General features: G+C 44.9%; 2 protein-coding genes across 4 annotated transcripts in view; one reads left to right on the forward strand and one right to left on the reverse strand.

Annotated features, from left to right (window-relative positions):
• The window catches only part of UTP4 (UTP4 small subunit processome component), a 392,106-nt gene extending 381,246 nt beyond the window's left edge, over positions 1 to 10,860 (reverse strand). For both annotated transcript variants that reach the window (XM_069635538.1, XM_069635537.1), the window contains exon 1: positions 10,707 to 10,860. Coding sequence is in view for 1 of the 2 variants with exons in the window: in XM_069635537.1 (XP_069491638.1) it covers positions 10,707 to 10,774 (68 nt within the window). In the remaining variant the exon portion in view is untranslated. The remainder of the gene's footprint in view (positions 1 to 10,706) is intronic.
• CHTF8 (chromosome transmission fidelity factor 8) overlaps positions 10,839 to 26,926 on the forward strand; it is a 178,139-nt gene continuing 162,051 nt past the window's right edge. For both annotated transcript variants that reach the window (XM_069635543.1, XM_069635544.1), the window contains exon 1: positions 10,839 to 10,969. In XM_069635543.1, the coding sequence (XP_069491644.1) occupies positions 10,911 to 10,969 (59 nt within the window). In that variant the 5' untranslated portion in view covers positions 10,839 to 10,910. The remainder of the gene's footprint in view (positions 10,970 to 26,926) is intronic.

Below are 26,926 nucleotides of genomic sequence, written 5' to 3' on the forward strand. Positions count from 1 at the left end.
CTTGGTACGACTCCGACCTAGCTACACTTAAAGGTAAGTGCAGGGTGGCTGAGAGGAAATGAAGGGCTTCATGTTCATTCTCTGACAAACTGGCATGTCGCCTGCTCCAAAGGCAATACTGACACTGTCCACACCAAGAAGAGAGCCCACATCCAAGCCTGTGTCTCTGCGGCATCTAAAAACTCGGCTGAACTCTTTAAAATCTGCAAGGGGCTGGCCAATCCTGCCGCAATCTCTACCTCTCCTGTCACCTCACAGGCACTCTGCGTGGCCTTTGCCTCTCACTTCATCTCAAAACACCCAGGACATCCTGTCCAACCTCTCGTCCACTCCCCTCTCCTTCAAACTCTGGCCCTCCTATAGCCACCCCTCTTCCCACTTTTTCATCCCCCTACCCCCAACAAGTTCTCTAGACAAGTCTGATCTAGGACAGTCTCGCCAAAACAGGTTCTTCCCTGCTCTTCCAAAACCATCAAGTACCACATCGACACCCTTGCTCGTGTCCTTGAAGATTTCTGCAACCAATCCTTTGCCTCAGGAGCCTTCCCCTCCCCTCTGCAGCACTCTCTTGTGCACCCTCTTCTCAAAAAACCCTGAGGGGACCCTTCTTACCCTGCTAACTATCCCCCAATCTCCATCATTCCTTTTCTGGAAAACTTATGGAAAAGCTGGCCATCTCACAGCTTAACCTTCACTCTGACTCTGTTGGTTGTCTCCATGACCATCAGCCTGGCTTTAGAGCAGCCAGAAGCACGGAAACTGCTCTCCTGAACATCCGTGAAGATCTGCTCTCCAACCTTGACGCTAACATCCCCTCTATCCTCATTCTACTCTCTCCTCTGCCTTCGACGTGGTCAACCATACCATCCTGCTCAACGGACTGACAACCTGGGTATCGCCGATCAGGCTCTTGCCCGACTGACCTCTTTCCTCTCTGATCAACCCTCCCAGGTCCATCTTGGGTCCTTCCTGCCATCGATCTTCCTCTCCACCTGTGGTGTTCCCCGGGGGTCTAACCTCTCACCCTGGCTTTTCAACCAATACCTGGCTACTCTTGCCCACAGCATTGCCATTTTCTGCTCCAATTTCAAGTGCTATCCAGATGACAACATATTTTCAGGCTTCCCTCAGCCACCTCTACTCCTTCGATCATCCCAGACTGCCCATCTGCCATTCACGATTGGTGTGCCGCCAATGATCTCTGCCTGAATGCCAGCAAGACAGAGGTCCTCCTCATCGGCACACCATCACGCTGCTTTCCTGACACTCTTTGGCCGACCTCCCTTGGCCCTTCTACGCCACCTGTGAGGCTTAGAACCTTGGGGTCATCTTTGACTCCAGACTTTCCTTCTCTGCCCACAACTCTGATGTCTCAAAAATAATCTAACTTCCTACTGCACTTCCTCAGGAGGTAGTCTACCTTTCATCTCCATCCCCCAGAATCTCACGGTCTCTCGAGCACTGGTCATCTTTAGATTGGACTATTGCAACAGCCTCTTTCTAAATCTACCCGCTTCTGCTCTCCGCGCTCTGCAACTTATCCAGAACAGGACTGCAAGACTTGTCCTTGGCTTCCAGCCCTGGGATTGTGTCTCTCCAGCCCTGTAAACTCTCCATTAGCTCCCAGTGGTTGCAAGGATCAACTTCAAGACCCTTTGCACTGTCCACAAGGCTTTCTGGGGCCTGGGCCCAAAATACCTTCAGCTCTCCCTCCGTAAATACCTTCCCACCCGAGCTCTTCGCTCCTCCACCTCCCCTCAGGGTCAGTCGTTTTTCTAAGAAATGAGCTGGGGGTAGATTTCAGTCTTCGGCCTCCCTCTGGAACAGCCTCCCTGCCACTCTTAAACTTGAGGAGAACCACCTCCAGTTCCGGAAGCACCTCGAGACCTTCCTCTTTGCTTCTGCCTTTTCTCCTCCTCTCCCCTGCTGATCTGTTCTGTCTTGGCACCGTTCACCTGGTCACCTTCTGCTTTTCCTTCCCAGGTATGCCACTTACCTGCACTGCCTCCTGGCAATCCCTTGCACTGGGGTCTGCATCTGTAACCCTACAGTCCCCCCACCTCTTTTTCTGCACTTTTCTGCCACACCCAGTCTGCTGCCTTAAACCTAGCACTTGCTGACTGCACTACCTCTGTTTGTTGCTCCCATCTATTCATTTATTTATTCATGCTTTATTTTCTCCTTGCTCATCACCTCCCCCACCACCCTATGCACTTTCTCCTTCTCCCATGCACTTGTGCGTTCTCAATGTCACTGGGCCTAGTAAGATCATTGTTTTTGTTCTCCCTTGTTCCCCTCCCTTTCCTTGTCGCACTCTGAAACACTTGAATACGAGCGCAATATAAATAAAATATCAATTATCCAACCATGGATAACCAGCTCAGAGACATTTGTGATGTCAGTTAATGGGAGGATGTGAAATTGCATGCCTGCACCTTAAACCAGCTAACGAAATCAAGTTACACCAATACCTACCTGTTTTAGGAACACTGCATATGTTCCACTTAAAATACAAGACAAGCATTAGCATATTGCAATGCCAACTGTTTGAGCTTTTGTATATGCATGGGAAAGGCACTTGCCAGGCACAGCAGTAGTGGTATTAGCTGGCCATTCATGGCAGCAGGTGCAAAGGGGTGCGAGACCCTGGGCATCTAATAGCATTGCCCGGCAAATGCCAAATACACAAGCCAAGAACGGTTGGCTTTGCCAATGCTCGTTTTAACAGGCCTTCAGTAAAAGACACTCAAGTGTGCTTACAAATCGAGTGGCTAAAGGCAGACCTGCTAAGACATGTTCATTACACCAGTAGCAGGTTTAAAACTGCAATTGGGCGCTTTGAAACGGTACTTTACTTGCTGTATTAGCGCCTAACAAGCAAACAATAAATGAATTAAGTCATTAACTCGGAGGGCTTCTTTGAAAAAACACTGGCAGGCACTTAAGATTGCAAAACGTGTTGGTAAGGCTTGATTAAAGCAAGCTCAAAGAGTTCCCATGAGGAGGTGTTTTGGGCGAGGAGGTGCAGGAACTGGGTGGGAAAGGCCATAGGGATTAGCATGGTCGAGGGTAGTCAATGGGTGGACAAATAAACACCTAAAAGCGCTGTGTCGTCCCTCATATGCCATTTATCCCCATCTGTACTCCAATGCAATCGTCGGCTAATAGGGGTCAACTAAGAATGGGAAACTGGGTAACGCTGATTTACTATTAACGAGGGTAGTACCGCTACACAAAAAAGGGAAGCATGGAGGATAGGGTCCCTCTGCACTTGCAGCCTTAGGGACTGACCAACCGGTGTTGTTCCTTTTATGACCCACATCAAGGTGGGGAATAAAAGTGCATCACTGGCGCTATGAAAAATTATCACGAAAAGACAAAGCGTCAGCAAATGCTCAAAGTGTCTCGTAGGAAGCTGCCGAAAAAGCAGAAAAACAGAAATAATTGCCCAACAGGCTAGCCGGCTAGGTATCCGTATGTTGGGGAGAATTCTCTCTTTAGGCTGAATTTCCTAACCTAGTGAGTCCCCCAGTAGCTTTGCTGGATTTCTGGAGTTTGTTTTTTCCTCCTGCCATGAGTGAGACTCTTTTTCTCCCACTCTTGGACATGATTTATGGTATTCCTTTGACTGGTAATGTGTTTATGGGCTCCTTTACTCCATAGGGTCTCGTGTTTTTCCTATGTGTGTTACACAGCACCCTCCGTGCAGTAACACAGGGGTGTCATAGTGACACCCCCACCATACACTCCATACCCTGGGACTGACACTGTCTCCCAGGGCATGTAAAGTCACCATTGGCTTTACTAGTCCCAAATTATTAACAGAAACCAGTACAAACCATAATTTTGTGGACGTACTGGTCGGGGCAATTCGATTGCCCCGGGGTCTGTTAGTCGAGGGGGCACGTCTCCGTCCCCCCTGATCGAGTTTGGCTGGTGGCAGTAGAAACTACTTTTTATATTCGACCGCAAATATTTTCCTATGGGATTTTCCCATTCGAGGCTACCAACTTTAATTATTCAATTCTTATAGCCTCGAACATACCGCCGGTTTATTTAATTAATATTAATTTTCTGGTTGGTATTTTTTTGCCAAGACTCGATTCTAAAATGGCGTTTGTGTTCTCTTCTGTGACTCCAACCCAAGTCGAGCCCTTTGTTCCACTTTTTGGCGGGCTTCTCCACAGAAGCCTCCAAAAGTGGTGCCACTCTGTCTGGGTACCACAGGGAGTGTGGAAGGGGGGGGGGGGGTTTAGGCACCCTGGACTGAGTTACCTTGGTAACTCAAGTCGCACTCTTGTGTGATTGGCCGAAGTGGTGTTTGAGTGACAGCTAGGCTGAGTGAATGGCGGTTTTCTGCATAAAAGCAGAGCTTTGGGGACTGGAACTTCAGAAGTCGCCACAGGACCTGAGAATCCAACGAGGGAGAAGCTGAGCCGACCTACCATGACGACACCACCGGTGGAGCCCTGCAGAACCGACTCACCACTTCCCGACGACAGAGAAGATCTCCCGGCTGGAGAGGCTTCTTCCCCTGACTGGTGGGCACAACCAGTTTACCTTTCTTTCTTCGCACCCCAGCCAGGTTTGTGGTCGAACTGCCCGTGCCAAGCACCCCGGTGGCTGGATAGCCACTCACCACTGAACCACGAATCACCGGACCGCTACTTGTACCTGAGAAACTCTGCGGCTGGTTTCTTCCCTGGCAGTGCATCGGACTCCTGTCTTCCTCCACGACGAGATCCTCTCTTCCCCCGGACGAAGCACCGACTTACATCCGCTGCCAGGAACCACTTTAAGGTACCGTGTCCGCCAGGCCTCCCTTTCTAAAGACTGCAACAAGGTAGTAATAACTCCTTAACCTTCTGGACTGGGCTGGCCGCCTTGACTCTTTAACTGGTCCCTTTCTCTGATCCAACTCCTTTTTGAACCATTACAAGACTTTTGTGCACTGCAACCGTGTGACCTTGGACACATTTCGTTTTGATCCTCTTAAAGCGGATCTGGCCTACTGACTCTGAATTCACGGTTTTACTTTGCCTTCCTCGCTTGTTATGTTCTTGTAAAAGTGTTGGGATCTGTTTCAATTTGTTCTCTGCTTTTCTCTCCCTTTTTAAAACAAACTATTAGAGTGCCATCCACGTTAGGCGCTCACCGCCGTCTGAAAATAAGTGGGGCTTTACTTCAGACTTGTCTAATATTCTTTTAAGGGAGTGTATATCTTTTAGTGACCGTGTTTTTGAATTGCTTACTATTAGTGCCTGTGTGTTTTTCTAGATGTGGTTTTAAATAAATAATTATATCTCTTTTACACCAAGCCCTGGTCAGTGTTTACTTGTTCTATTGTGTGCTCTTGACCTATTGTGAATACTCTGTATACTGCCTAACTCTTCTTGAGGGAAGTCTGACTGCTCAGCCACAGCTACCAAGTGAATCTGTGTGGTACAGACTGCTACCAAGTGGGTTTACTGCCAAACACCTGTAGTCCTAAATCTTTTGCAGTGGTCCCAGAGGGAACTGCACAGGTTTCTACCTAATACCATAGCAATGACCCAACACAAAAAAAAAAAAACTGGAGAAATGACAGCATGTTGTTTTTACCGATTGTGTTCAGAATTTGGGTTCATTTAACTAAAATATTGGTGTGCGGTAAGGGTAATAGTAGTTAACGGGCATCGGAGGGGACGGGGATCTCACCACACATTTAAAAAATAAAAAAAAAATAAACTGTCCATTCTCCATTCGATTTTTAGTTAATTTAACTTATGTATTAACGCAGGGAACAGAAATACAGTGAAGGTTAGTAGGAAGCGTGAGGGATATGTAACCCCCATTAAATATGTGGTCACAAAAATCCCTAGTGAGCCTGCGTGCAGCCCTTGCAACAGTGGTGTAGCTTCTATGCTGGTCTGAATAAGGTTTTTCTGACACCAAAGACTGTCATGGGATAGTATGCTAGGAAGATGTGATAATGGTAGGAGTTATGCACCTTCTAACGGGCTCCGAACTAAATACCTCAGACGGACTTGCACAGCTACTGGGAAAACGCATTGTGCACAACGCTTTAGAAAAATGTATAAATAGTCTAGTCAAAGGGAACTTTATCAGCATAATTTATATGCCATCTTACTGGACCAATGAGGGAACCCGATTCCAGCGTTTAATTGTTAAATTTGTACACGGTTCAAAAGGTTTTTAAAAAAAGGTATATTCCTCAATGCTGTATGTCTAAGGGCTCAAGCTAAAGCTTTCACCATCCAACATTGTTGCACGTGGAACATTCTGAACTGACCCATATGAAGTGTTTTCTGAGGAGAGGTTGACTTTTGGCGAGGCAGTGAATGTCATAGGGAAGATAGCTTCCCAAGGCTGTCTCGGGAATTTAACTCTCTCCAAGACCCCCCCAACTGTATGCCAGCCTTCTTGAGATAGACACTTGGGCTGTGTAAAGATCACGACAGACACGGAGCGTTTATTAAACGGGCCCACCACTTACAATAAATCAATATAACAAACCGCCGCACTGAACGTTGCGGCTTCATGAGCTCAGTAGAACTTGGGTCATAGCTCGTGAAGCTGGGACGCAGAACAAAAGTAAACAAATAAATGAAAAAGTAAATACGCATGAATAAATAAGTGATAATAATAGTTTGGCACTTATATAGCGCTACGAACCCTCAGGTATCTGAGCGCTGCTTATTACCCACGGTGTGTGGTGCTCATTTATCGACCTCGGAAGGATGAAAGGCTGAGTTTGGCCCCGCTGGGATTCGAACCTGCGTTAGCAGGCTTTGCACGGATGTCAAAGCGAGCACTCTACTCGCTGTGCCACTTGACCGACTAGTGATTCTCTACATATCTCCCTCCATAGGACTTTAAAGACTGCAATAACTAAACAAGACTAAAACAGTGAAAGGAACTTACTCCAAGAAAGATCTCATTTAACAAAATCCTTTAGCCAACCCGGTTTGTGTGCAAGTCTCTTTGAAACAGAATTCCCAATAACTGTCCTTTGCTTTGGAATTAGAGTCCTCAATTGAATCGTCAATTGTATTCTCTTCACTTATGATTTGTTCCTTACTCACACCTTGAGGTTCCCCACCACTCTCCTTCCATGTCTCCACTCTCGCCAACCTGCCCTTAGACCACACCTCACCACCTTCCAAAACAACAACACTCCCTTGCACTTCAACAATTTTCTTAGGACCAATATATTTACTTTCCACACATTTCTGAGAACACCTAGGATTTTTCACTAACATCCAATCTCCAACTTTCCATTCCTTATTCTTGACACACTCCCTTCCTGTCAAAAGACTCTTTATTGATACATTGTGCCTGTATAATGAGTTTCATGCCAACCCTAACCATCCAGGACAGAGCCTAGTTCCTGGCTCTCTGGTAATAGAATGAGGAGGAGTAATTATAACTCCACATCATGTGGTTCAGAATTTCCCTCCAGTTTTGGCCACAGCACATAGCAAGCTGGATCCCCCACTTGATAAACCTATTGACCATCTCAACCAATCCGTTGGCTCTTGGGTGATAGAGTGTCGTCCTGATGTGTTTAATTCCATATCCTTCCAAGAATGTCCTCATGAACTGGGATACAAATTGTACACCATTGTCAAAAACTAATTCAGATGGGCAGCCCTCTCTGAGAAATACCTTTTATAAAAATGAAACCAAATCTCTAGCTGTCACTTTTCTAGATGCTTCCCACTCCACCCATTTAGAATAAATCAACTAGAACATAATGTATTTGAATCCATTTCCCAGACTCGCTACCAGTCCTAAAATATCAGCTAATTTATGCCATGGCTGAATTGGCACACTATTTGGAATCAAGTTACTTCTCGCACCATCTTGCTTTTATCACTCAATTGACAAGCACTACAATTATTTTCCACCATTCTATCCATTTTGGGCCACCAGTAACTGTGTCGTACCCTTCTCTTGGTAGCTCCTTCTCCCAAATGGCCTTGATGTTCCAGTTCCAATAGACTCATTTGCACACCTTCTGGGGGAACTATACAATTGCCTCTTCTCAATCTACTCCCTACTATACTCAACTCATCTCTTGCTTCCCACCACGCTTCAAACTTCCTTTCAAGAATTTCTTTATCAGGCCATCCATCCATAGGCCACTGCCTTAAAGATTAAGATCCCGATCTGTTAATTCAGCTTGAGCCCACTCCTCACGGTCCACACTTACAAGTTCTGCAACTACACACTCATCGTCCTTGGCATTCACTATTAGGTTACCTTCTACTGGCATTCTAGACAAAATATCTGCCACAAAGTTGTTTTTCCCCAGGTAAATAATCAACCTCACAGTTGTACGTTTGGAGTCGAAGACCCCATCTGCTTATTCTTGGGGATCCTGCTGCCCATCTACCGCTATCAAACAACTGTACCAAAGGTTAGTGATCTGACCGCACACTATATTTTCTTCCCCATAAGAAATATTTGAAATGGTTAATGGCCCAGAACATAGCCAATGCTTCTCGTTCGAGTAATTTCCCCCTGCTCCTTTGAGAGTTCTGGAGGCAAATGCTATAACTCTCTCTACTCTATTAGAATCATACTGTAACAAAGTGGCTCCTAATCCTAATACGCTGGCATCAACCACCAATACAGTACGGCCATTTGCATCAAATTTCCCAATGAAAGGAGCACGCACAATTCCCTGCTTAGTTTTTTTAAATGCTTCTTCACACTGTATGGACCATTGAATGTTCGCCCCTTTTTTTTTCAATAAAGCTGTGATACATGTGGAAATTATAGCAAAATCTTTCACAAACTATAATATTCTGCTAACCCAAGGAATGACCTAACTTGGTCCTTATCTGAAGGACATGGCGCATTCTCAATTGCATCAACCAGACTTATTTTTATGCCTTGGCTAGATACAACATGACCAAGGTACTCTATACCGTCTACTGATAGTTCACACTTGCTTCTCTTTACAGTTAGACCCGCCTCCCCCAATCTTGACAGTACCATTCTAAGTAACTAATCATGCTTTTCCTTGGAATCAGCATACACCAAGACGTCATCCTGGAAAATAATCACATTACGAACTCCCTCCATCAACATTTCCATTACCCTCTGAAATACTGCTGCTGCCGAAGCCAAGCCAAATGGCATCCTACAGTATTTAAATGTCCCTTCAGAGGTGATGAAGGAGGTAAAATGTTGACAACCTTCTGAAAGTGGAACTTGATGGTATGCCTGCGACAAGTCAATAATGTGTGCAAACTGTCAACTCATTATATGCTGAATTACCATGTGCAGTAAAAAGTAAGCGGGGGTGAGCCGGGGTACATGGAGTAATTTCAAGCATAGAGTATGCACATGGCATATGAAGCTGTAACTACGCACAAGAGGTTATTTCTGTCAATATGAAGTATGCATTCAAGGGCGTCTGCACCTGTGCAGTTGAGCCTGGGCACACGAAGCTGTTCTGGCATAGGACGGGGATATATGGGCACCCGAGTATATAAGGATTTAACCTTGGTTACAGTGGCAAAGATGGGCACGTGATGCTTAACCTTGGCCTAAAACGGTGTTCCTGGCATACAATCACAGCACATTGGCAACCAAGGTTAGACTTGGGCACTTGAAACTGTGCCTGGCATTTGATTGCTGTTTATTGGAACTTAAGAGTGAACACAAGCAAATGACTGGTAAAGGCCGGCCGCCCCCCCCCCCCACATTTACGTTGTCCTTTCAGCTCCTGTTTCCAAAACAAATTTGAGGCTGGACGATGCCAAACAAGGAAGGGATGCGTGTCTGGAGTTTCAGTTGGTACTTATGTTCAGAGAATTACCGTGCGTTTTAGTGGTCGACCGTCCGAGTCATTTTTTGTCTGCAACTAACTTACTGATATGCAGATGGATATTTTTCCACTGATATGACACAGATGGATACAAATGTCATTACAGCATCTAACCCAAACCGGGTGGGGAACCATACACAGAAAAGGCATTATATTACCTTTTCTCTCTCAGCTGATGGACACTCTCACACTTAGTACCGACCTTACATCTTCAGGTTTTTATGTTCTTACAACTATTGCATTCAACATTGCATTGTCCTGCTAAACCACGGTACCAGCATCACGATAAACACTACATATAGTCTTTTTTTCGAACATGCTGCCACCCAAAGCCATAACTTTACAAACCAATAACTCGTCTTATTTTCACAGAACAGAATAGGAGCCCTGATAACTGCAAAACGCGAGTCAACCCTTATCGAAGGAACAAACGAACATTATGTGTACAACCAAGTATGTAATCTAATAAAATGAAGTGACAAGGAACCAAACAAACAGTTCGAGTTTGATTATTACCGCTGCTCATAACTGACCAAATCCGAGCTATACACTAGATTGAAACATTAGGTTTTACGATGCACTAGGTGAAACCACACAAAGTTTTTGCCTTAATTAACTAGTGTGTCCACTTATATTGCGTAGTGCGCTATTGTGTGCACGCATAAAGCCTTCCGCCAGCTAATTCCCCGTTGCTGACCAAGTTCATCATAGGTCGAGTGACCTCCCGGAGACTTCCATGCGCCCCCTTCACCTAATACATTTTTCAATTAAACTGACAGTCTACATTCGTTTAATTTATAAAGCCGGTAGCCTCCCTGAATACACATTCACCTTGCCATAATAGCACCCACTTAAGTTCACTTACCTTCCTAAATCCCCCCCTCCAGAGGACCCCAACTTCCAAATTCGAGGTCTCCCGGTCCCTGTACACATGTGTGCAGCCTTTGACCCGGAAGTTGCATTTCAGCTCGTGCAAAAATGATGATGACGTGATAGTTGAAACCCACGTGATGCAGAGCAGCCCACGTGATGAAGTGGGAGCGGGGCCTTTCTATGGTCCGTTTCTCGAATGGGAACTAAACACTACCCATTAGGAAACGCGCATGTCCGGTTTCCAGGCAGCATTAGGTGAGTGTATGCGACCCAGCAGCGCTTGTAGTGAATTTTATACATAACTCTCAACTCACACGCTTTTGGCGGGTGTCACCCGTCTTGTAAAGGGCTGACTCACCCGCCAAGACTCCTGCACGCCCATTCATTCCAATGGGCGTCCACCAAAAACAAAATCGGGTGATTTCACCCGCATTTGCAACACAAATGGTTGAGAGCTATATGCATTTCTTTTAGCATCCATCAACTTAGACGTTCTCGCCTCTTTGTTGTTATTGTTAAGAGGAGCCCTTTTGCAACCTCTAGGAATGCATGTTGAAGCTGTAATTCCTTGTGTTGCACTTATTACTTGTTGAAATTAAATATTGTAAGTACGGGATTTTCTACACATCTGGTTTTGAAATTACACGGGGCAGCCTGTTCTTGGCATAGACACAGTAGCTGCTCCGAAGCTCATTTACGATACGGTTCAGGCTCTGCAATACCTGCAGAGGCAATAATTGCTGTGCAGCTGCTACACAGACCCTGTACATATATAATAGTACCTGCACAGTCTAATGCTCGCAGACGCAGTAACTGTTGTGCGGCTACTACACAGACCCTGTACATATATAATAATACCTGTACAGGCCAATGCTCGCAGTAACTGTTGTGCAGCTACTACACAGACCATGCTCTGGTGTAAGTGACTACATATATAATACCTGCGCAGGCTAAGGCTAGCAGACGCAGTAACTGCTGTGCAGCTACTACACAGACCCTGTACATATTTAATAGTACCAGCGCAGGCTAATGCTCGCAGACGTAATAACTGCTGTGCGGCTACTACACAGACCTTACTCTGGTGTAAGTGACTACATATATAATACCTGCGCAGGCTAAGGCTCCCAGACGCAGTAACTGCTGAAAGTGCAGCTAATACACAGACCCAGTGCATATATAATAATACCTGCACAGGCCAATGCTTGCAGACGCAGCAACTGCTGTGCAGCTACTACACAGACCGTGCTCTGGTGTAATCGACTACATATATAATACCTGCGCAGGCTAAGGCTAGCAGACGCAGTAACTGCTTTGCAGCTACTACACAGACCCTGTACATATTTAATAGTACTAGCGCAGGCTAATGCTTGCAGATGCAGTAACTGCTGTGCAGCTACTACACAGACCCTGCTCTTGGTGTAAGTTACTATATATATATATATATATATAATACCTGTGTCAGATAATGCTCGCAGACACGGTAACTATTGTGCAGCTACTACACAGACCGTGCTCTGGTGTAAGTGACTACATATCTAATAATACATGCACAGGCTAAGGCTCGCAGAGGCAGTGACTGCTGTGCAGCTACTACACAGACCCTGTACATATTTAATAGTACCAGCGAAGGCCAATGCTCGCAGACGCAGTAACTGCTGCGCAGCTACTACACAGACCCTGCTCTGGTGTAAGTGACTACATATATAATACCTGCGCAGGCTAAGGCTCGCAGACGCAGTAACTGCTGAAAGTGCAGCTACTACACAGACCCTGTACATATTTAATAGTACCAGCACAGGCTAATGCTTGCAGACACAGTAACTGCTGTGCAGCTACTACACAAACCCTGCTCTTGGTGTAAGTTACTATATTTATATATAATACCTGTGTCAGATAATGCTCGCAGACACGGTAACTATTGTGCAGCTACTACCACAGACCCTGCTCTGGTGTAAGTGACTTTCACAAAGTGTTTGTGTAGGGGTTATGGAGTTCTTTCTATGAATTGTTTGCTGATTCTTGTGGCATAGTAGTTTTTTTTGTTGCTTTGAGGACTGTTGCTTTGTACAATTTGAGTTGTCTTTGGTATTTTATTTAGTCTTGTCTGGTGTATTCTCTCAATTTTGTTTCCGTTTTGCAATTGTTTTTTCAGTTCTTCTGTGAACCATTTTGCTGCCAGATTTTTGGGTGGTGTTGCTTTGAATGTTTTAGCTGGTGTTAATTGGTCAATGGCCTTGGTGATCCAATTGTTGAGTGTGTCTTCTGTTGCATCTATGTTTGTATCAGTGGGATCTCTTTCACCTAGGTTTTCGTGGTGGGTTGATAGCATGGCGACCTCGTCCGCTAGTTTTGTTGTAAGAAGATGGTCTGTAGATCAGTAGGAATACTATGTTGCTTGGTCATTGAGTTCTATCTTGATTAGGAGGGATTCATAGTCTTCCGCGTTGGTTGTGATGATTCGAGATGCTCGGGTGTGTTTTTTGTGTATAATTCCGATTCCACCTCCTCTTTGGTTTTCTCTGTTGGAGTGTATTAATTTATAATTGCCGGGTATTGCTTCGTTCGCGATGGCTTTATAGTTGTCTGATAGCCAGGATTCTGTAAGGAAGAGCACGTCTGTGCCTCCTTCGCTTAGGAGGTAATTGGTTTCTGTTGAGTGTTTTGCCATGGATCTAATGTTGAGGAAGCTGCAGTGTAGTTTGCTGGATTTCCCTTTTGTGTTGTTGTTAATATTGCTTGTTTTGACCAGTGTGTTGTTGGTTGGGTTTCCGTTCCAGGTGTGTTTTTCCCGGTTGAGACTTTTGGGTGGGGTGGTTCTTTGTTGGTCAGTCTCTTTGTCGAGTAGACCGATAAGGTTTATGGCGGGGTTGGTTAGTTTCCGGGTGGTAAATAGGGTTGCTACCCCTCTGTTGTTCCAGTCTTGGTGATATAGGGGGTGTAGAGTGAGTGTGATGGTTTCCAATTTGTTCCTTGTTCTGGTTGGGGTATTGTCCATGTTGGAGACCGGGTTGGGATGGTTTATTAGTTGTCATCCGTTTGGTGTCCTGGTTGGGTCTGTATTCGTGAAGCCTGTTGGCTTTCGGTTCATTGTTGCTGTGCTGTTTTTATTTACCACGTTGTTGTATGTGGACAGGTAGCAAGCATTGTAGTCTGTCTTTATTTGTATGTCTCCTTGGGCCATCTCAGATGTTTGTCGAGTTTTTTGGGGTTGTGGGATCATGCTGGTCTGTGCCTTCCCGAGTGATTTGGGATTTCTTATTATTTCTGTTGTCTTTTCTGGCTTCTTTTCTTTCTTGTGACGAGGCATGATGTGTGGGTTGTGTTCCTTAGTGGGCGTCCTCTTTCGATTGGTGTTTTTCATGGTCTTTTGGGTTTAGTCTTTGCTGTTTGTGGTTTGTTGTTGCTTGTATTTGGTCGGTTGTGGGCAATTGATGGGGATTTTGTGGTTCCATTTGTTTATTGCTTCTTTCTTTTTTGGATCCTTTTCTTTTGATTTTTTTTATCCTGGAGGTACTTTTCATTATGGTTGTTGATTATTGGATTTTACGCAAAGCAAACATGAATATTGTGTGAAGGAGTGCATGTGAATACTGGTGCATATTGGTGCAGTCATGTTAGGGAGAATTCTCATTTCTGTGATAATTACCTTCAACCTTAGAGACCCCCCAGCTCTTTTGCTGGACTGTAGGACTTTTTAATTTTAACCCTGGAGTGAGTGAGACCCTTTTCCCACTGCATCATGTGTTTTGACCTTTGGATTATGTGTTTTCACCGTTTTGGGAGTCTGACAAACTCCATATGCATCTACTTTTTGTATGGTGACCCACATCAACTTCAGTGCAGTGTCAATGAGAAATCCTTTAGATTTTCATAATGTTTAAAATACCTTTCTTGTGTGAACTACTGTTCCCAAGAATATTAAAGTGAAAATGACTTTACTTACCTTTTCTTTTTATGCTTCCAGCACACACCATCTTATGTGGAGTGCTGGGGAGTTACCTAGTAGCCCCTTATTCTACATTCTCATTATTCTACATTCTCATGTAACATTTGTATGTTGCCCTCCCTACTTTTAAATGACTAGTGGCAGTGGTTTAATTTTTCCTACCATTGTGTTTTTCTACCGCAGGCTGAACCCTCAGCTGCAGTCCAGCACCCAGAGGTGACCATTTTGTCAAAACGGCCCCTGTCTTCTTTTTTTGCCATTTTCTGTTTGTGAGGTCTTTCTTGGCTTTTACTCTGTGCGTCAAACAGATTGAAGCCCTTTGTTTGTCTTGCCGTTGGCGCACCTCAGCCCTGAGTCACGGCTCTGGCTCCAGTTTGTCTGTAAGGACAGGATGTGAGGGAGGGTCCCGAAACTCCCCTGTCCTTTGTCTCTAGGAATGCCTGAATGCAGCCAGTCCTGAATGGCTGGCTGGCTGTCCTTTCAGGACAGCGACCCTGATGTGTGATTGACAGCCTAGGCTGTGCATGAATGGGAGAAACCTGCTTAAAAGTTGAGGGTTTTGGGACTAGAGGCAGAGTCGACCACTGGGAGAAACACCCGACGAAGAAACCGTGAACGAAGCTTGCTGCATCTTCCTGGACCTTTTGAATTGCCCGGTGAAGCCCTGCTGCTGTGCTGAAACTCCCTTTTCAGACAGAGACGCTCCAGAATGGACTTCTCCCCTTGGGTTAGTGGGACCAACTAACCCAGAGACGAACTCCACTGGACCATCTTCCCTGTCTGGCTGTATTTCTTCATTTCTGCAAGAACCAAGTGCCAAGGGTCGAGTAATCCGTAGTTGAGTGAAACGTCTGAAATCCAGCTACAAGCTCCAGGAGTCTCCTAAGGACCCTCCAGAAGCAGGACGACCAGAGCTAGAGTCCCCTCACCAGACCCAAGGAGTGAAGGAAGCCCTACCGGTACCAGAGATCCGCAACAGTGCTGTTTACTAAGTGCTGAAACCCACAAAGTGCCGCTGAACCGAAAAGAGCCCGTAGTCGCCAACGAAGTACCACCGCAGGAGCCCTACAGATGTCCTCTCTCTTGTCCCCACGATTAAGGCTCAGGAATATGGGATCTGAAACGCTGTAGCAGGACAGAAGCCAGCTGGACCACTCGCTGTCTTGTAGCTTTGCTTTTCTCAGTTGGGAATTGCAGTGGCTTACTTTTAGAGTTGATTCCAACTCTGTTTTCACAGCTTGCGACCCTACGAGTGTTTTTCTAACAAACTCTCTAACTTTGTGGAAGACATTTGATTCTAAGAAGTGCCTCAGCTCCATAGACTGTTTCAAATTGACTTTGGATGTCCTGGGTCCCTGCAGACTGTTCTAGCCCACTGACTTTGATATGGTTTGTCCCTCATAGGTTAGGTGGTAACTTGTTTTAGACTGTTACTGCTGGGAAAGGCATGTCTAGATTTAATTGGAAGATTTATTTGTCCTCGCATATACTGAGAACCTGTTTAACCTTTTTCCTCCCTTAAACCTTTCCTTTCTGCAACCTCAGAATCTGCAAAGTATACCTAATGTGATATATAAATGCCATTATTGTCCTTGTGATTGAAGTCACGCCATGGTGTAGCAATTGTGTATGAAGCATATCCAAAGATTATCCACTAACTTGCTCTGATTCTGAAAAGTAAGTATATTTACATTGTTACATGAATTGCCTTTCTAAAGAACGCTTATTTAAAAAAATGATGTTAATTAAATAAATAACTATTTATAACTGAAACCTTGAGTGTAAGTGTTACTTGGCTACTTGTATTTACAGATTTCATTTGTATAGCTCTACAGCTCACAGTTATCCCTCTTGAGATAGGCCTGGCTGCTCAGTCACACTGCCAACCTGTATAGTTCAGACCTATACCAAAAGGTGGGCTTACCTAATACCAAGCAGATAAGTGTTGTGTAGTCTCACACAGTGAGACAACACCAATTGTTACCTAACAAGTCAGCATGTTAATGTATTGATTGTGAGGGTGCTGGGTTCCTGCTTTTGACTGGGATGGCAAAGGATTCTCACCCAGGGGGTGCATGCTATGTTTAGGCCTCTTTCTTCCACTTTGGCCCAACATAGTGTCAGGCTTTATCGATGCCACATTGGGGATTGTGAGGGTGATGGGTGCCTGCTTTTGACTGGGATGGCAAAGGATTCTCAGGGGTGCATGCTATGTTTAGGCCTCTGGCTTCTACTTTGGCCCATCATAGTCTCAAGCTTTACACTTGCCACAGTGGGGGATCATTCAGCATAAGTGCAACTAAGTGAAAGCAGAATGACAATCTGTATTGGTCCGCATATCATCCTACAAACTCTGAAGTAATCAGAAGGTCATCCCAGAATCTTTCCCAAATCATCAGGGACAAATGTGCAATCTCTTGAAGTGATCAGTATGTCATCCTAAAAGCATCAGGAACAAAGAGTTTTCTAAAATGGGGATAATGTTAGCATATTCATGAAGTCATTCTGAGCTCATCCCCAAATCATCATCCACCATTCTGAGATATTTGCTGATGACTGTAACAGCGTGGTAACGTCTGATGATGTTGGAATGGCTTCTAGTGTAGTTCGATGATCATCAGATGATCCCAGGATGGTCTCTAAAGTCATCCTTTTAGACCAGGGCAATCACTGTTTATGCAAGTTGAGGTGAACGTGTATGGGGAAAGTATGTGGGTCTGTCTAGGTCGCCGCCATGCAAATGTCTGAATTCATACTCTCTGCACCTCAGCCCATGATGTTACATTCCGCTAAGCAGAGTCACTGCTGAGTCAAGCCGCCTGTGCAGGCCGCAGGGGCGGAGGCGACTGAGAGTCTGAATCAGGTCCTCAAAATGATGTAAGATCTGCTCATATAATCACCTGTCCTGCAATCTCAGTTCTTCTAACATGCCCCTGTGTCACTTCACTCTGCCTGAATTTAATATTGTATTACCGGGGGAATGATAAACAGCTGTTCCACGCGGTAGCAAATTAAGAGACGTGGGGAGGCAGTGTCAGCACAAGCCACAAATAACGTGGGTCTAGTTGCAAATGTCATGCCATTATTACACCTATAGGATTCCATGGAACCGACTACGCCAAACTACGCTTTACTTCTAGAGCCTAATTTGATACCTACTCTCTCGATAGAGGAACCTCATGGGCAAAATAAGCCAGAGGAAGACAAGAGGGATATTATTTCCCTGCCAGCAGTCCGCACGTTGGATGCAGAAGAAATGTACAATTTAGAACAGATGAGTAACAACATGGAGCAGGCGGTGACGCTTGAGGCTACTTCAGACAAAAATCCTGATGATTTGCTACTCATCAATCCTCGAAAAACGGGGACTTTATCGGAAATAAAAGCAAACCGATTCCCGCTCCCCGACTATTGAAACATCAAAGGTCCTGGAATTATCAAGACAGATTAAGTCAGGGATTCTGTATTACTCTGAGTTTCTGGACAGCTATAATGAACAGGTCCCCAGAAATGGATAATTTTCACCAGGAATAGATTCCACCTATTGGGAAGATGTCTTTCCTAGACCGGACTCCCCACAATCTGCAATGTATTTACAACAAGAACGCTCTAGATCATCTTAACCTTATTAAGCTTCTCAGGCAGTCCATGAACAATTATCTACAGTTAATATTCTGGAAGAACAACATTCTGCCATAGTGGCCCGGCTTTCTCGCAATATTGTGGACATGAGATCCACAATTGAATGGTAAAGAAGACTGAGTGGCTCATGGCTAAAGAAATGACCATCGCCTCTGGGGCTCCTGCCAATCTCAATGGATACATTTTCTCAGGCGGAAAAGACCAATCTGCCAAAATTGCCTAATGCAGAGCACCCGAGCCACCTGCCTGATCCAATGCATCCCAATGTGTTTTGGGAGGGCTTGTTCGATGCTCACCATAATCAACAAGCAAGAAGTTACAACAATCTACAAGCCTCCCATTCATCAATATCAGAGTCGTCCTCCCTTCCACAAAGAAGACCGTCATCTTCCTCTTCGCGGGAATTGAAAGACCCCCAAATTCCACCACTTACTCTAACTCCTATACAAAATGCCATAATGACAGGTCTCGCTGTAGCTCCGAACCCATACTCTCAAATTGTATGAACAATGAGCGACACATTAAAGGATCAAAAAACACTTCTTGCAACGATCCAATCCAAATTAATATATTTTGAGCCGTTTTCAGAAGTAACTCAAAAAAGAGTTGATAGGCCGAGCGGACACTACAGTGGCAAAATCGGTTATATGACCATGCTCGAGACGAAGATGCAGATAAATCTATTCGGATGTCCTCGGTCCTCAAAGCATTGAAATGGACAAGGTCTCACCACCAAAGAGAGTCCTTGCTGAATGATCGAGCTATGAAAGCACAGAATTCAAATCTAAGAGATGGCATCAGACTCGTAGACGATCTGGGGAAATACCCCCAGAGGACAAGTCAAATAACAGGGCAGGATAGGGCAAATTTGCCCACTTTAACAAATATACAGACAAAGGAGTATGAGAAGTCTGAGTCCGGGAACCTGAATCTGGAGTATAATGCTTCAATATTGGCAACAAACTCATCTCTTCATTCCATCCTAATAATTCCAGTTCTATCACGGTCGACTTGACGAAGGAACCGATCTCTCTCCCGAAACTGGTGAAAGGGAAATCTTTTCCCATCTCCGGGAAATCTGCTAATCCAGATGGGGTGAGGGGGCATCAAGAAAACAAATCCCAAAACCTTCCGGTAGCATTTAAAACTAAATATAATGGGTCTTGAGCCTTCCATCTTAATCTAGCAATGCCTCAGTCCATCAAAAAAGCAGTACCCCAGGCTAAAAAATACCAAGAGGATCTTTCAACAGTGATCAGGATTCTGATGACCCTCCCTCTAGCTGTTCAAGACACTCAGCAGCAACAGGAAATGGAAGATAGATATGTACTCCAGCTACTGGACCTTTCAACCTATTCTGATGGCTTTGAAGACTGGTCTCCCGCCCTGGAAAATCAAACCAACTTACAAATGAAGGAGGAGTTCACCTCTCTACTGTTATGCTTGGATGAGCAAAATCCACATAGGAAAGTTTTGAGTACCTTTAGGAGTGACACAGATCCAACTGAAACCACACATGCCTTCCAAACAATGGAAGAAAAGAGACTTATTCTAGCTCTGAAACTCAGCCTGTTAACAACAATTTAGAAAGTAGAGATGGAAAGGAAATTGCTCTACCTCTTGCTCTAAAGTAAGAGTTAAAATGGCGACCAGCCATGGGAACAGCCCAGGATCTGAAATCCAAGTACAAGGCTTCAGTGATAATCGAGAGAATACTCCCCTTTAAGGACAGTCTAATCCTAGATCGGAAGAACATCCTAAAGCTCTTGCACTGCGCCCCAAAAATTGCATAACATTGATTCAGAGGATATTAAGATCCTCCATTTTGTGAATGAAACTAGATGGACTGGGTGATCCTCCACGCTGATCAAAAATACTCTCATGGACGCATCAATGGACCTTTTGCCGCTAGGGTTTGAGATCATAGACAATCCTGATCCTCCACAAAATCAACTAATGAGCAAGCATAATATTCAGCAAAACAAACAGGTCGGCAGTGCGCAAATGCCGCAGGAAATACAACATTTATCAGCTGTTGAAAAGGAGCAGTGCTCTATCCCTACTAGGAACTCAGAAGCTGCCACTACTAAGGAAGTTCAATTACCATTATTGAAAATCACAGTTAGGTAAACGGATGATAGCCTGAGAAAGATCATAAAAGAACATGGAAACATGGCCCTAATAAACTCAAACCAGGATTGGTCTTGGCTGGCCGGATCTTTAGCTCATACATATATAAAGTAACAGCCAAACAAAGCTGATGACCATTTCTTTCAGATCGGATCGGATCATGGAACACAAGGTTTTGTGCACCTTTTTTTAATGAAGATTTGTTGTCACTTAAGCAATATAACATACTTTACCTCCAAGAGACATGGCTCACCACTGATAACGAAGTCTACAGTAACTACGCAATTAAAGGAAAACTCGGAAGACCTTCTGCAGGCTTATTAACCCTGATAAAAATGGGACAAGGGTTAAAAGTACTCAAGTCAGAAAACCCAAATTCATTTATGCTGATGACTGCCCTGGAGAGGGTTATGGCTGGCAATCCCCTCCTGGACACAACTGTAGTGCTTAATGTATATTGGAACCCTGTTTTGATTAGAGATGAACAATTTGTAAATATGGTTTTGAAGCTAATTGATGAACTTTATGTTGAAAGAAAGGATCCAAGCATTATCTGTGGGGATCTTAACATCAATTGTTTAGATAAGGAGGGGGTTTCATTAATACATTATGCCTTAGCTAAGAAAGCAAAGCGTTGGGTGGCAGATTTACATCTGTTAAATGGCCAGGTTGAGGGGGATATCCCTGCCTCCCCAACTTGAGATAGATGGGAGCAGAAAGCGGTATTGGACTATTTCTTTGTCAGAGAATGTGTCAACATCCTGTACCCGCCTGATGGTAACACCCATGGCAAATAGTGATCATCATCTTTTGACCTTATCTTGGTTGGAGAAGGTCGTCCGGATAGAGAATACAATGAAACAGGTGGAGGCAAATCAAGTGGGAACCCGCTTAAGAATTACTTCCAGTTCGGTAGCTAAGATGGTGAATTTCTTTAAACAGGATCTGGAAACTGGCAATTTTTAGGTTTGGAGTAATGTGGGCTATTAATGAGATTCCAGACCCAATCAACCGGGGCACCTAGACAAGCGGCAAAAAAAAACTGCACTGTTATGATGAAGAACTGAGACACATGAAGAGGGTCTATCGAGCAGACTTAAGAAAACTTAACCATCTATTGTCAGACAATAGGCTCCTGCTCATGAAAAAAAGGACACAAGATTATAAAAACTGGCTCCTCTCAACCAGGGCAAGTCAACAGTTAGATGCTGAACTGCTGCTAAAAACAATGGCCAAGAGAATTACGAGAGACCTATGGGCGCTTCTTAATAACAACTCTACATATCAACCTGCGAGCATGGCCTCAATGGTATCAGAGGATAAATCGGTGGCCCATTTTGCCTCATTGTTTTCAGAAGCAGAGAGAGCTTCCATGGGGATCCCTCCACAGGAATCCATAAAGTGGTTGATTGATTTAGTCAGGGATGATATTGTAATGCTAATCAAAAAGTTGAATGTATCGCGATTAGCTGGCCAGGACGTTCTTAACAATAACATACTGAAACAAAATCCAGAAGATTGGGCCGATTTCTGCTACATTATATTCCACCCTATCTTGGTGGCCAAAGAAATTCCAGGTTCATGGAAGACAGCTTTAATTGTACCGATATTCAAGAGGGGCGATCGAAGTGATCCAAGTAATTAACGATCGCCCTTCTTGACTTATTGGGAAAATGTTTTGCCTCAATTCTACTGCAACATAATAATCATTAGGCTAAAACAGCTGGCCATATTGATGATAGGCAAGCAACCTTCATTAAAGGAGTGGGCACCAATATGGATCTTCTCTTATTAAACATATTGAAAGTAATGGCAATGAAGAACAAAACCAAAATATACCTTGCATTCATAGACCTGGAAAAGGCCTTTGATAGTGTCTTCAGAGAATGTCCCTGTGCTAAATTTAAAATCATGGGATTGCCCAGGACATCTTCTGGAGGCTATGAAGGCATTGTATACCAAGACAACTGTGCAGGTGGGATTGTTAATTGAAGGCACCCTGTCAGGAAAAATTCAGACCACTAGAAGTCTTAAACAGGGATGCCCACTGGCCCAATGTTATTCACCACTACAGGATTTAAACAGGGGGTGGCCACTGGCCCCATGTTATTCAACCACTACTTGTCAGATCTTGCGGCCAACCAAACAGGGATAAAAGCTTTCCCCGCAAAGATATACTGCCAACAGCTGCCACAGATAATGTACGCAGACGATATGGTCTTGATTGACCAAACTCCAATTGGCCTACAACGTTGGCTAAATCAGTTAGTATTATATTTGGAGGAAAATGGTCTTAAGATAAATGTTAAGAAAACCAAGATAGTGATTTTACCCAATATTGCTGTGAAAAGAAGACTTAAATGGTGTGTGGGTAAGGAATCAGTAGAATGTGTAGATTCAATTACTTATCTGGGAGTCTCGATCAATCCTAGTGGAATTGGAAAACACTGGATTGAAGTGATAAAATGTAAGTGTAAAAGATTGACTACACAGGCACATTTTTCTCTAAAAATACGGGAAATACTCGCCAACACCAACCATCACCTTCTACAAGCAGAATGTGATTCCTATCCTCACATGTGGAATAGAAGCTGTCTCATCTCTTGCTCCCAGATTCTGGGAGAGGATGGAAGGATTCTACTGGAAAAGGATACTTCGACTTCCGAATAGTGTGCTGATCCTGTTCATTAGATATGATTTGTGACTGCAATCCATTGAGTCAATCATTAGATGGAAATCATTGGCACTCTTATCGGAAATGTATAGAACCAGACAATATCTCACCTTGGGAGATTTTAAAGAATAGAAGTTCAAACAACAAAGATCCCCTTCTGGATAGATGGAAATAAGACAGTGGAGAAGTGTTGAATAGTCTAGACATGACAAGTGACATTTTATTAAAGAACCCAGGAAAAGTAAAAAACAGATTAAGAGGCTATACTGGATTGGGACCCACGCAAGAAGATTAACATATAAAACCGTACTCAAGCTAGAGTTGGATATTCGAGCTGTTAATTGTTAGCTTTTCCTGGAGTTGGATATTAGAGCTGTTAATCAAGCTCCAAGTTAACTTTCGAAATTCCCTAGCCCAAAGTAACGTGATTTATTCCTGAGATTGTGGTTAAATATTCTACCAACAAAAGAGGTACTAAATAACAGAGGACAATGTGATGCGACGGGACCAATATGTAGATATTGTAAGGTGGATGGGGTTGTCGAATCAATAAAACATCTAATGATAGAATGTCCCAAACTGACCACAATGAGAACAAAATATCTGTCCAACTTTGGAATTCAGTTTAAACCGTTAACAACAGAAGAGTAGTGGAACTTATTTTTAATTGGGGAAAATCTGTCAATTATGTTTGTGGCTTTGAAATTCATGTAAACTGTGTTAATGATGTAGATAACTTTGTAATGATTTACTTAATGCATATAATGAATTGGATGCATATTGGATGTTTTTTTTAATTGTTTATGAAAGGTTTGTAATAAACCAATCCATAATAAAAACATTCCACTAATCCAGCGACCCTGAATAGAAGAGACTGGCAATTAAACCTGTGCCATCGACGAGTCCAAAGCATTGGTCTGCTGAATCCATCGGCTAATAGTAGGAACAGTCGCCCTCCCACAAGGCTTTGGCTCCCAAATGTGATAAACAAATCATCTGACTGTCTATTGGAAGCAGTCCTGTTCAGGGACATCAAGACCGACCTCTTGACATCTAACTTGTGCCACTGCTCTTCCTTATGATAAGTGTAACTGTGGAAAAAGGACAGAGCAATGTCCTGTGCCTAGTGAAACTTGGAGAGTCGAAGGCCTCCTGGATATTTATACTGCCACAGCAAGGTGCATAGTCAAAACCTGCCGACGCATCCCCTTCCTCCTCCAATTCAGGAGCAGGATACCTCAGAAGCTTCCTGAGGTGGCACATGGAAGAGGTTAGTAACCACCAGGTTGAGCAGAAGAGGATACCAGGAGCGTCTTGGCCACCCAAGCGCCACCAGAACCACCTCTAACCCAGAGTCCCATATCTTGATCAGCACCTTGGGAAGCAGAAGTATCGGTGGAAAGACATGGATAAGTCCTACCGTTGAAGACACTGTTATTGCATCCACTCCCCAAGACCATGGAGAAGGGAACCTAGAGCAGAAAAGGGGCAGCTGGGCATCATGGGGAGAGGCAAACCAAACCACCTGTAAATCAGGAGAAACACAATCCAGCGCAACATCCAACAGGAGGAAGGAAACACCCTACTCAAACTATCATCTTTGATGCTGTCCACCCCCTAGATATGAATTGCCAGCAGAGACAGAAGGTTGAGGTCCGCCCAGCAGCCCAACCTGAATGCCAGCGATTGCAGCTGATAGGAATATGTCCCTACTTGGCGGCTCACATACACCATCGCCGATGAGTTGTCCACCTGCTCCAGAATTGCTGAACCCTGGATGCAGCTGGAAAACATTTCAAGAGCCTGGAAAATCGCTGCCAGCTCCCTCCAATTGTAGGAATGAGAGGCCTGCACAGCCGTCTAATACCCCTGAAGCCACTGGGTCCCTAATACTGCATCCATCCGATGCCACTGGGATCAGAGGTATATATTTTCGGCAAGGGTTTAACCAGTAGAAGTCATTGCAGGAGTTTGTTCATGTCCATCCACCACAGATGCTGTACCGAAATGGCAATCCTTGACTCGTAATTCTGACTCCATCCTCCAGCAGTGGTGCAAGTGAGAGACTGATGGCTGAATGTGAAGCCTTGCTCATGAACTCGCATACACGCACGCCGCCATGTGCCCCTGCTTGTGCACCAAGAGAACTTCCCTGGCAGTAACACAGATGATGCAGACGAACTGCCTTATGCTATGGCAGCAACACCTGCACCTGTACATCTTGAAGTGCAGTGTCTGCACAAACACATTCAATCTCTTGAGGTCTTTTACCAGCCTGAGCTTGCTGTTGCGTTTTGGAACCAAAAATATGACTGAGTAAAAGCCCTGAACCCTCTCTATCCGGGGAGCCTCTTCAATTGCCCCTTTCATCCATAGGTCCAGAATCTGCTGCAGCATGGCCAGAGTGTTCATCGCCTTCCTGGGGAAAGGAGTTTCCCAAAAGCACGGTGGAGGAGAGGCAAACTATCTTTTACCCCCACTGAATAATCGGGGGTTCACCCAGACATCTGTGAGCATGGCCATCCATGCAGGCCAGAACCAGAGTCTGGCCCCCACACATTTGGTGTTGGGACTTCTGCAATGTTGCTGGAGCGAAGGGCTTGCCAGACTTATGAGGTAACTCCGGATGACTTCCGCCAGTGGGCTTCCGATACCACTTGGACACAGTCCGTTCCCTAAACCTCTTAGATTCCAGACTGGGACTTGGCGTCGGAGCATCTGTGGAGCTTGTCAGCAGGCTTTAAGCTTTAAACAGATAATGCACTAGATACTCCAGGGAGTTGCCGAACAGTACCAAACGGAATCTTTAGTGCCACTGCCATTTGATAGCCATCAGAATGCCAATGCTGGAGGTGCAAGTGACGGCAACCAGATACCGCAGCCTCCATGGTCCCCACCGCTGCCCAGACCCAGACCCCATCATAAGCCATATCTGAAAACAGCTCTACCTGAGACTGCATAGTCTGCAGCAGCGACACACAGTCAGCCCCTTATTCCACAAGCTTTGCCAACTGCCAAAAGCTACCCAGCAGTCTCTGCTCTATAGAAGGCACAAGAAGTCGCCTGAACTACATATGCGCCCCAGTATAGGAGTGTTTCCAAAGCCGAATAAACCATCTTTTGCACCTGCTCATGCCCAGCTGCTCTCTCTGCCGCCATTGAAGAGTGACCAACCAGACTCGACAGAATAGTATCCACCTGTACAGACAGAGGAAGCGCCACCTCTCTCCCTGTAATGGATCGAGCATGGACATGAGGCAAGGTATTGCAACTTCTCAGGCTCCAGCTGGTCTTTCAGAACCTCCTCCTTAATCTCTGGAAGCAAATGCAGCCCTCCCCCCTTGATTTGTATGCTTTACCTGCAGAGGAGGCGGCTGGGCACCAGAGGCCACAGCCACAACAGAGAGTGCCTGCATAAACCCCATGTAGTCCTCTAGTTGAACAAGCGCTGCAGCCAGCACCTCCTTGTCCAGCTACTTCCCCTTGGGCTCCTCAGCATCACAGGGCTCTCTATGGGAGGAAGCAGAAGACTCCCCCTCTGAAGAAGACTACATCAGTGCCATGAGCCACCAGGACTTCTCCCGCAGGTACGCCTCCTTCCTCAATGCCTCTTAGCAAATACAAACCAACTGCTCATCAGACACCTTAGGAGCCTTCTTATGCTTTGAAGAGATCTGCCAGACCTTGCCCAGTGAGGAAGATGGGGAACTTATTGTGTCCTCCACCAGAGGCATGCTTCTGTTTAGACACTCGTTACTAGTAGCCATGGCAGTCAACAGTGTTCGCAGGGCACCTGAAAGATAGCGGTACCGGCAGCTCA

The sequence above is a fragment of the Ambystoma mexicanum genome, chromosome 1q, assembly GCF_040938575.1.
Source record: "Ambystoma mexicanum isolate Mex_15411 chromosome 1q, UKY_AmexF1_1, whole genome shotgun sequence".
Classification (NCBI taxonomy): Eukaryota; Metazoa; Chordata; class Amphibia; order Caudata; family Ambystomatidae; genus Ambystoma; species Ambystoma mexicanum.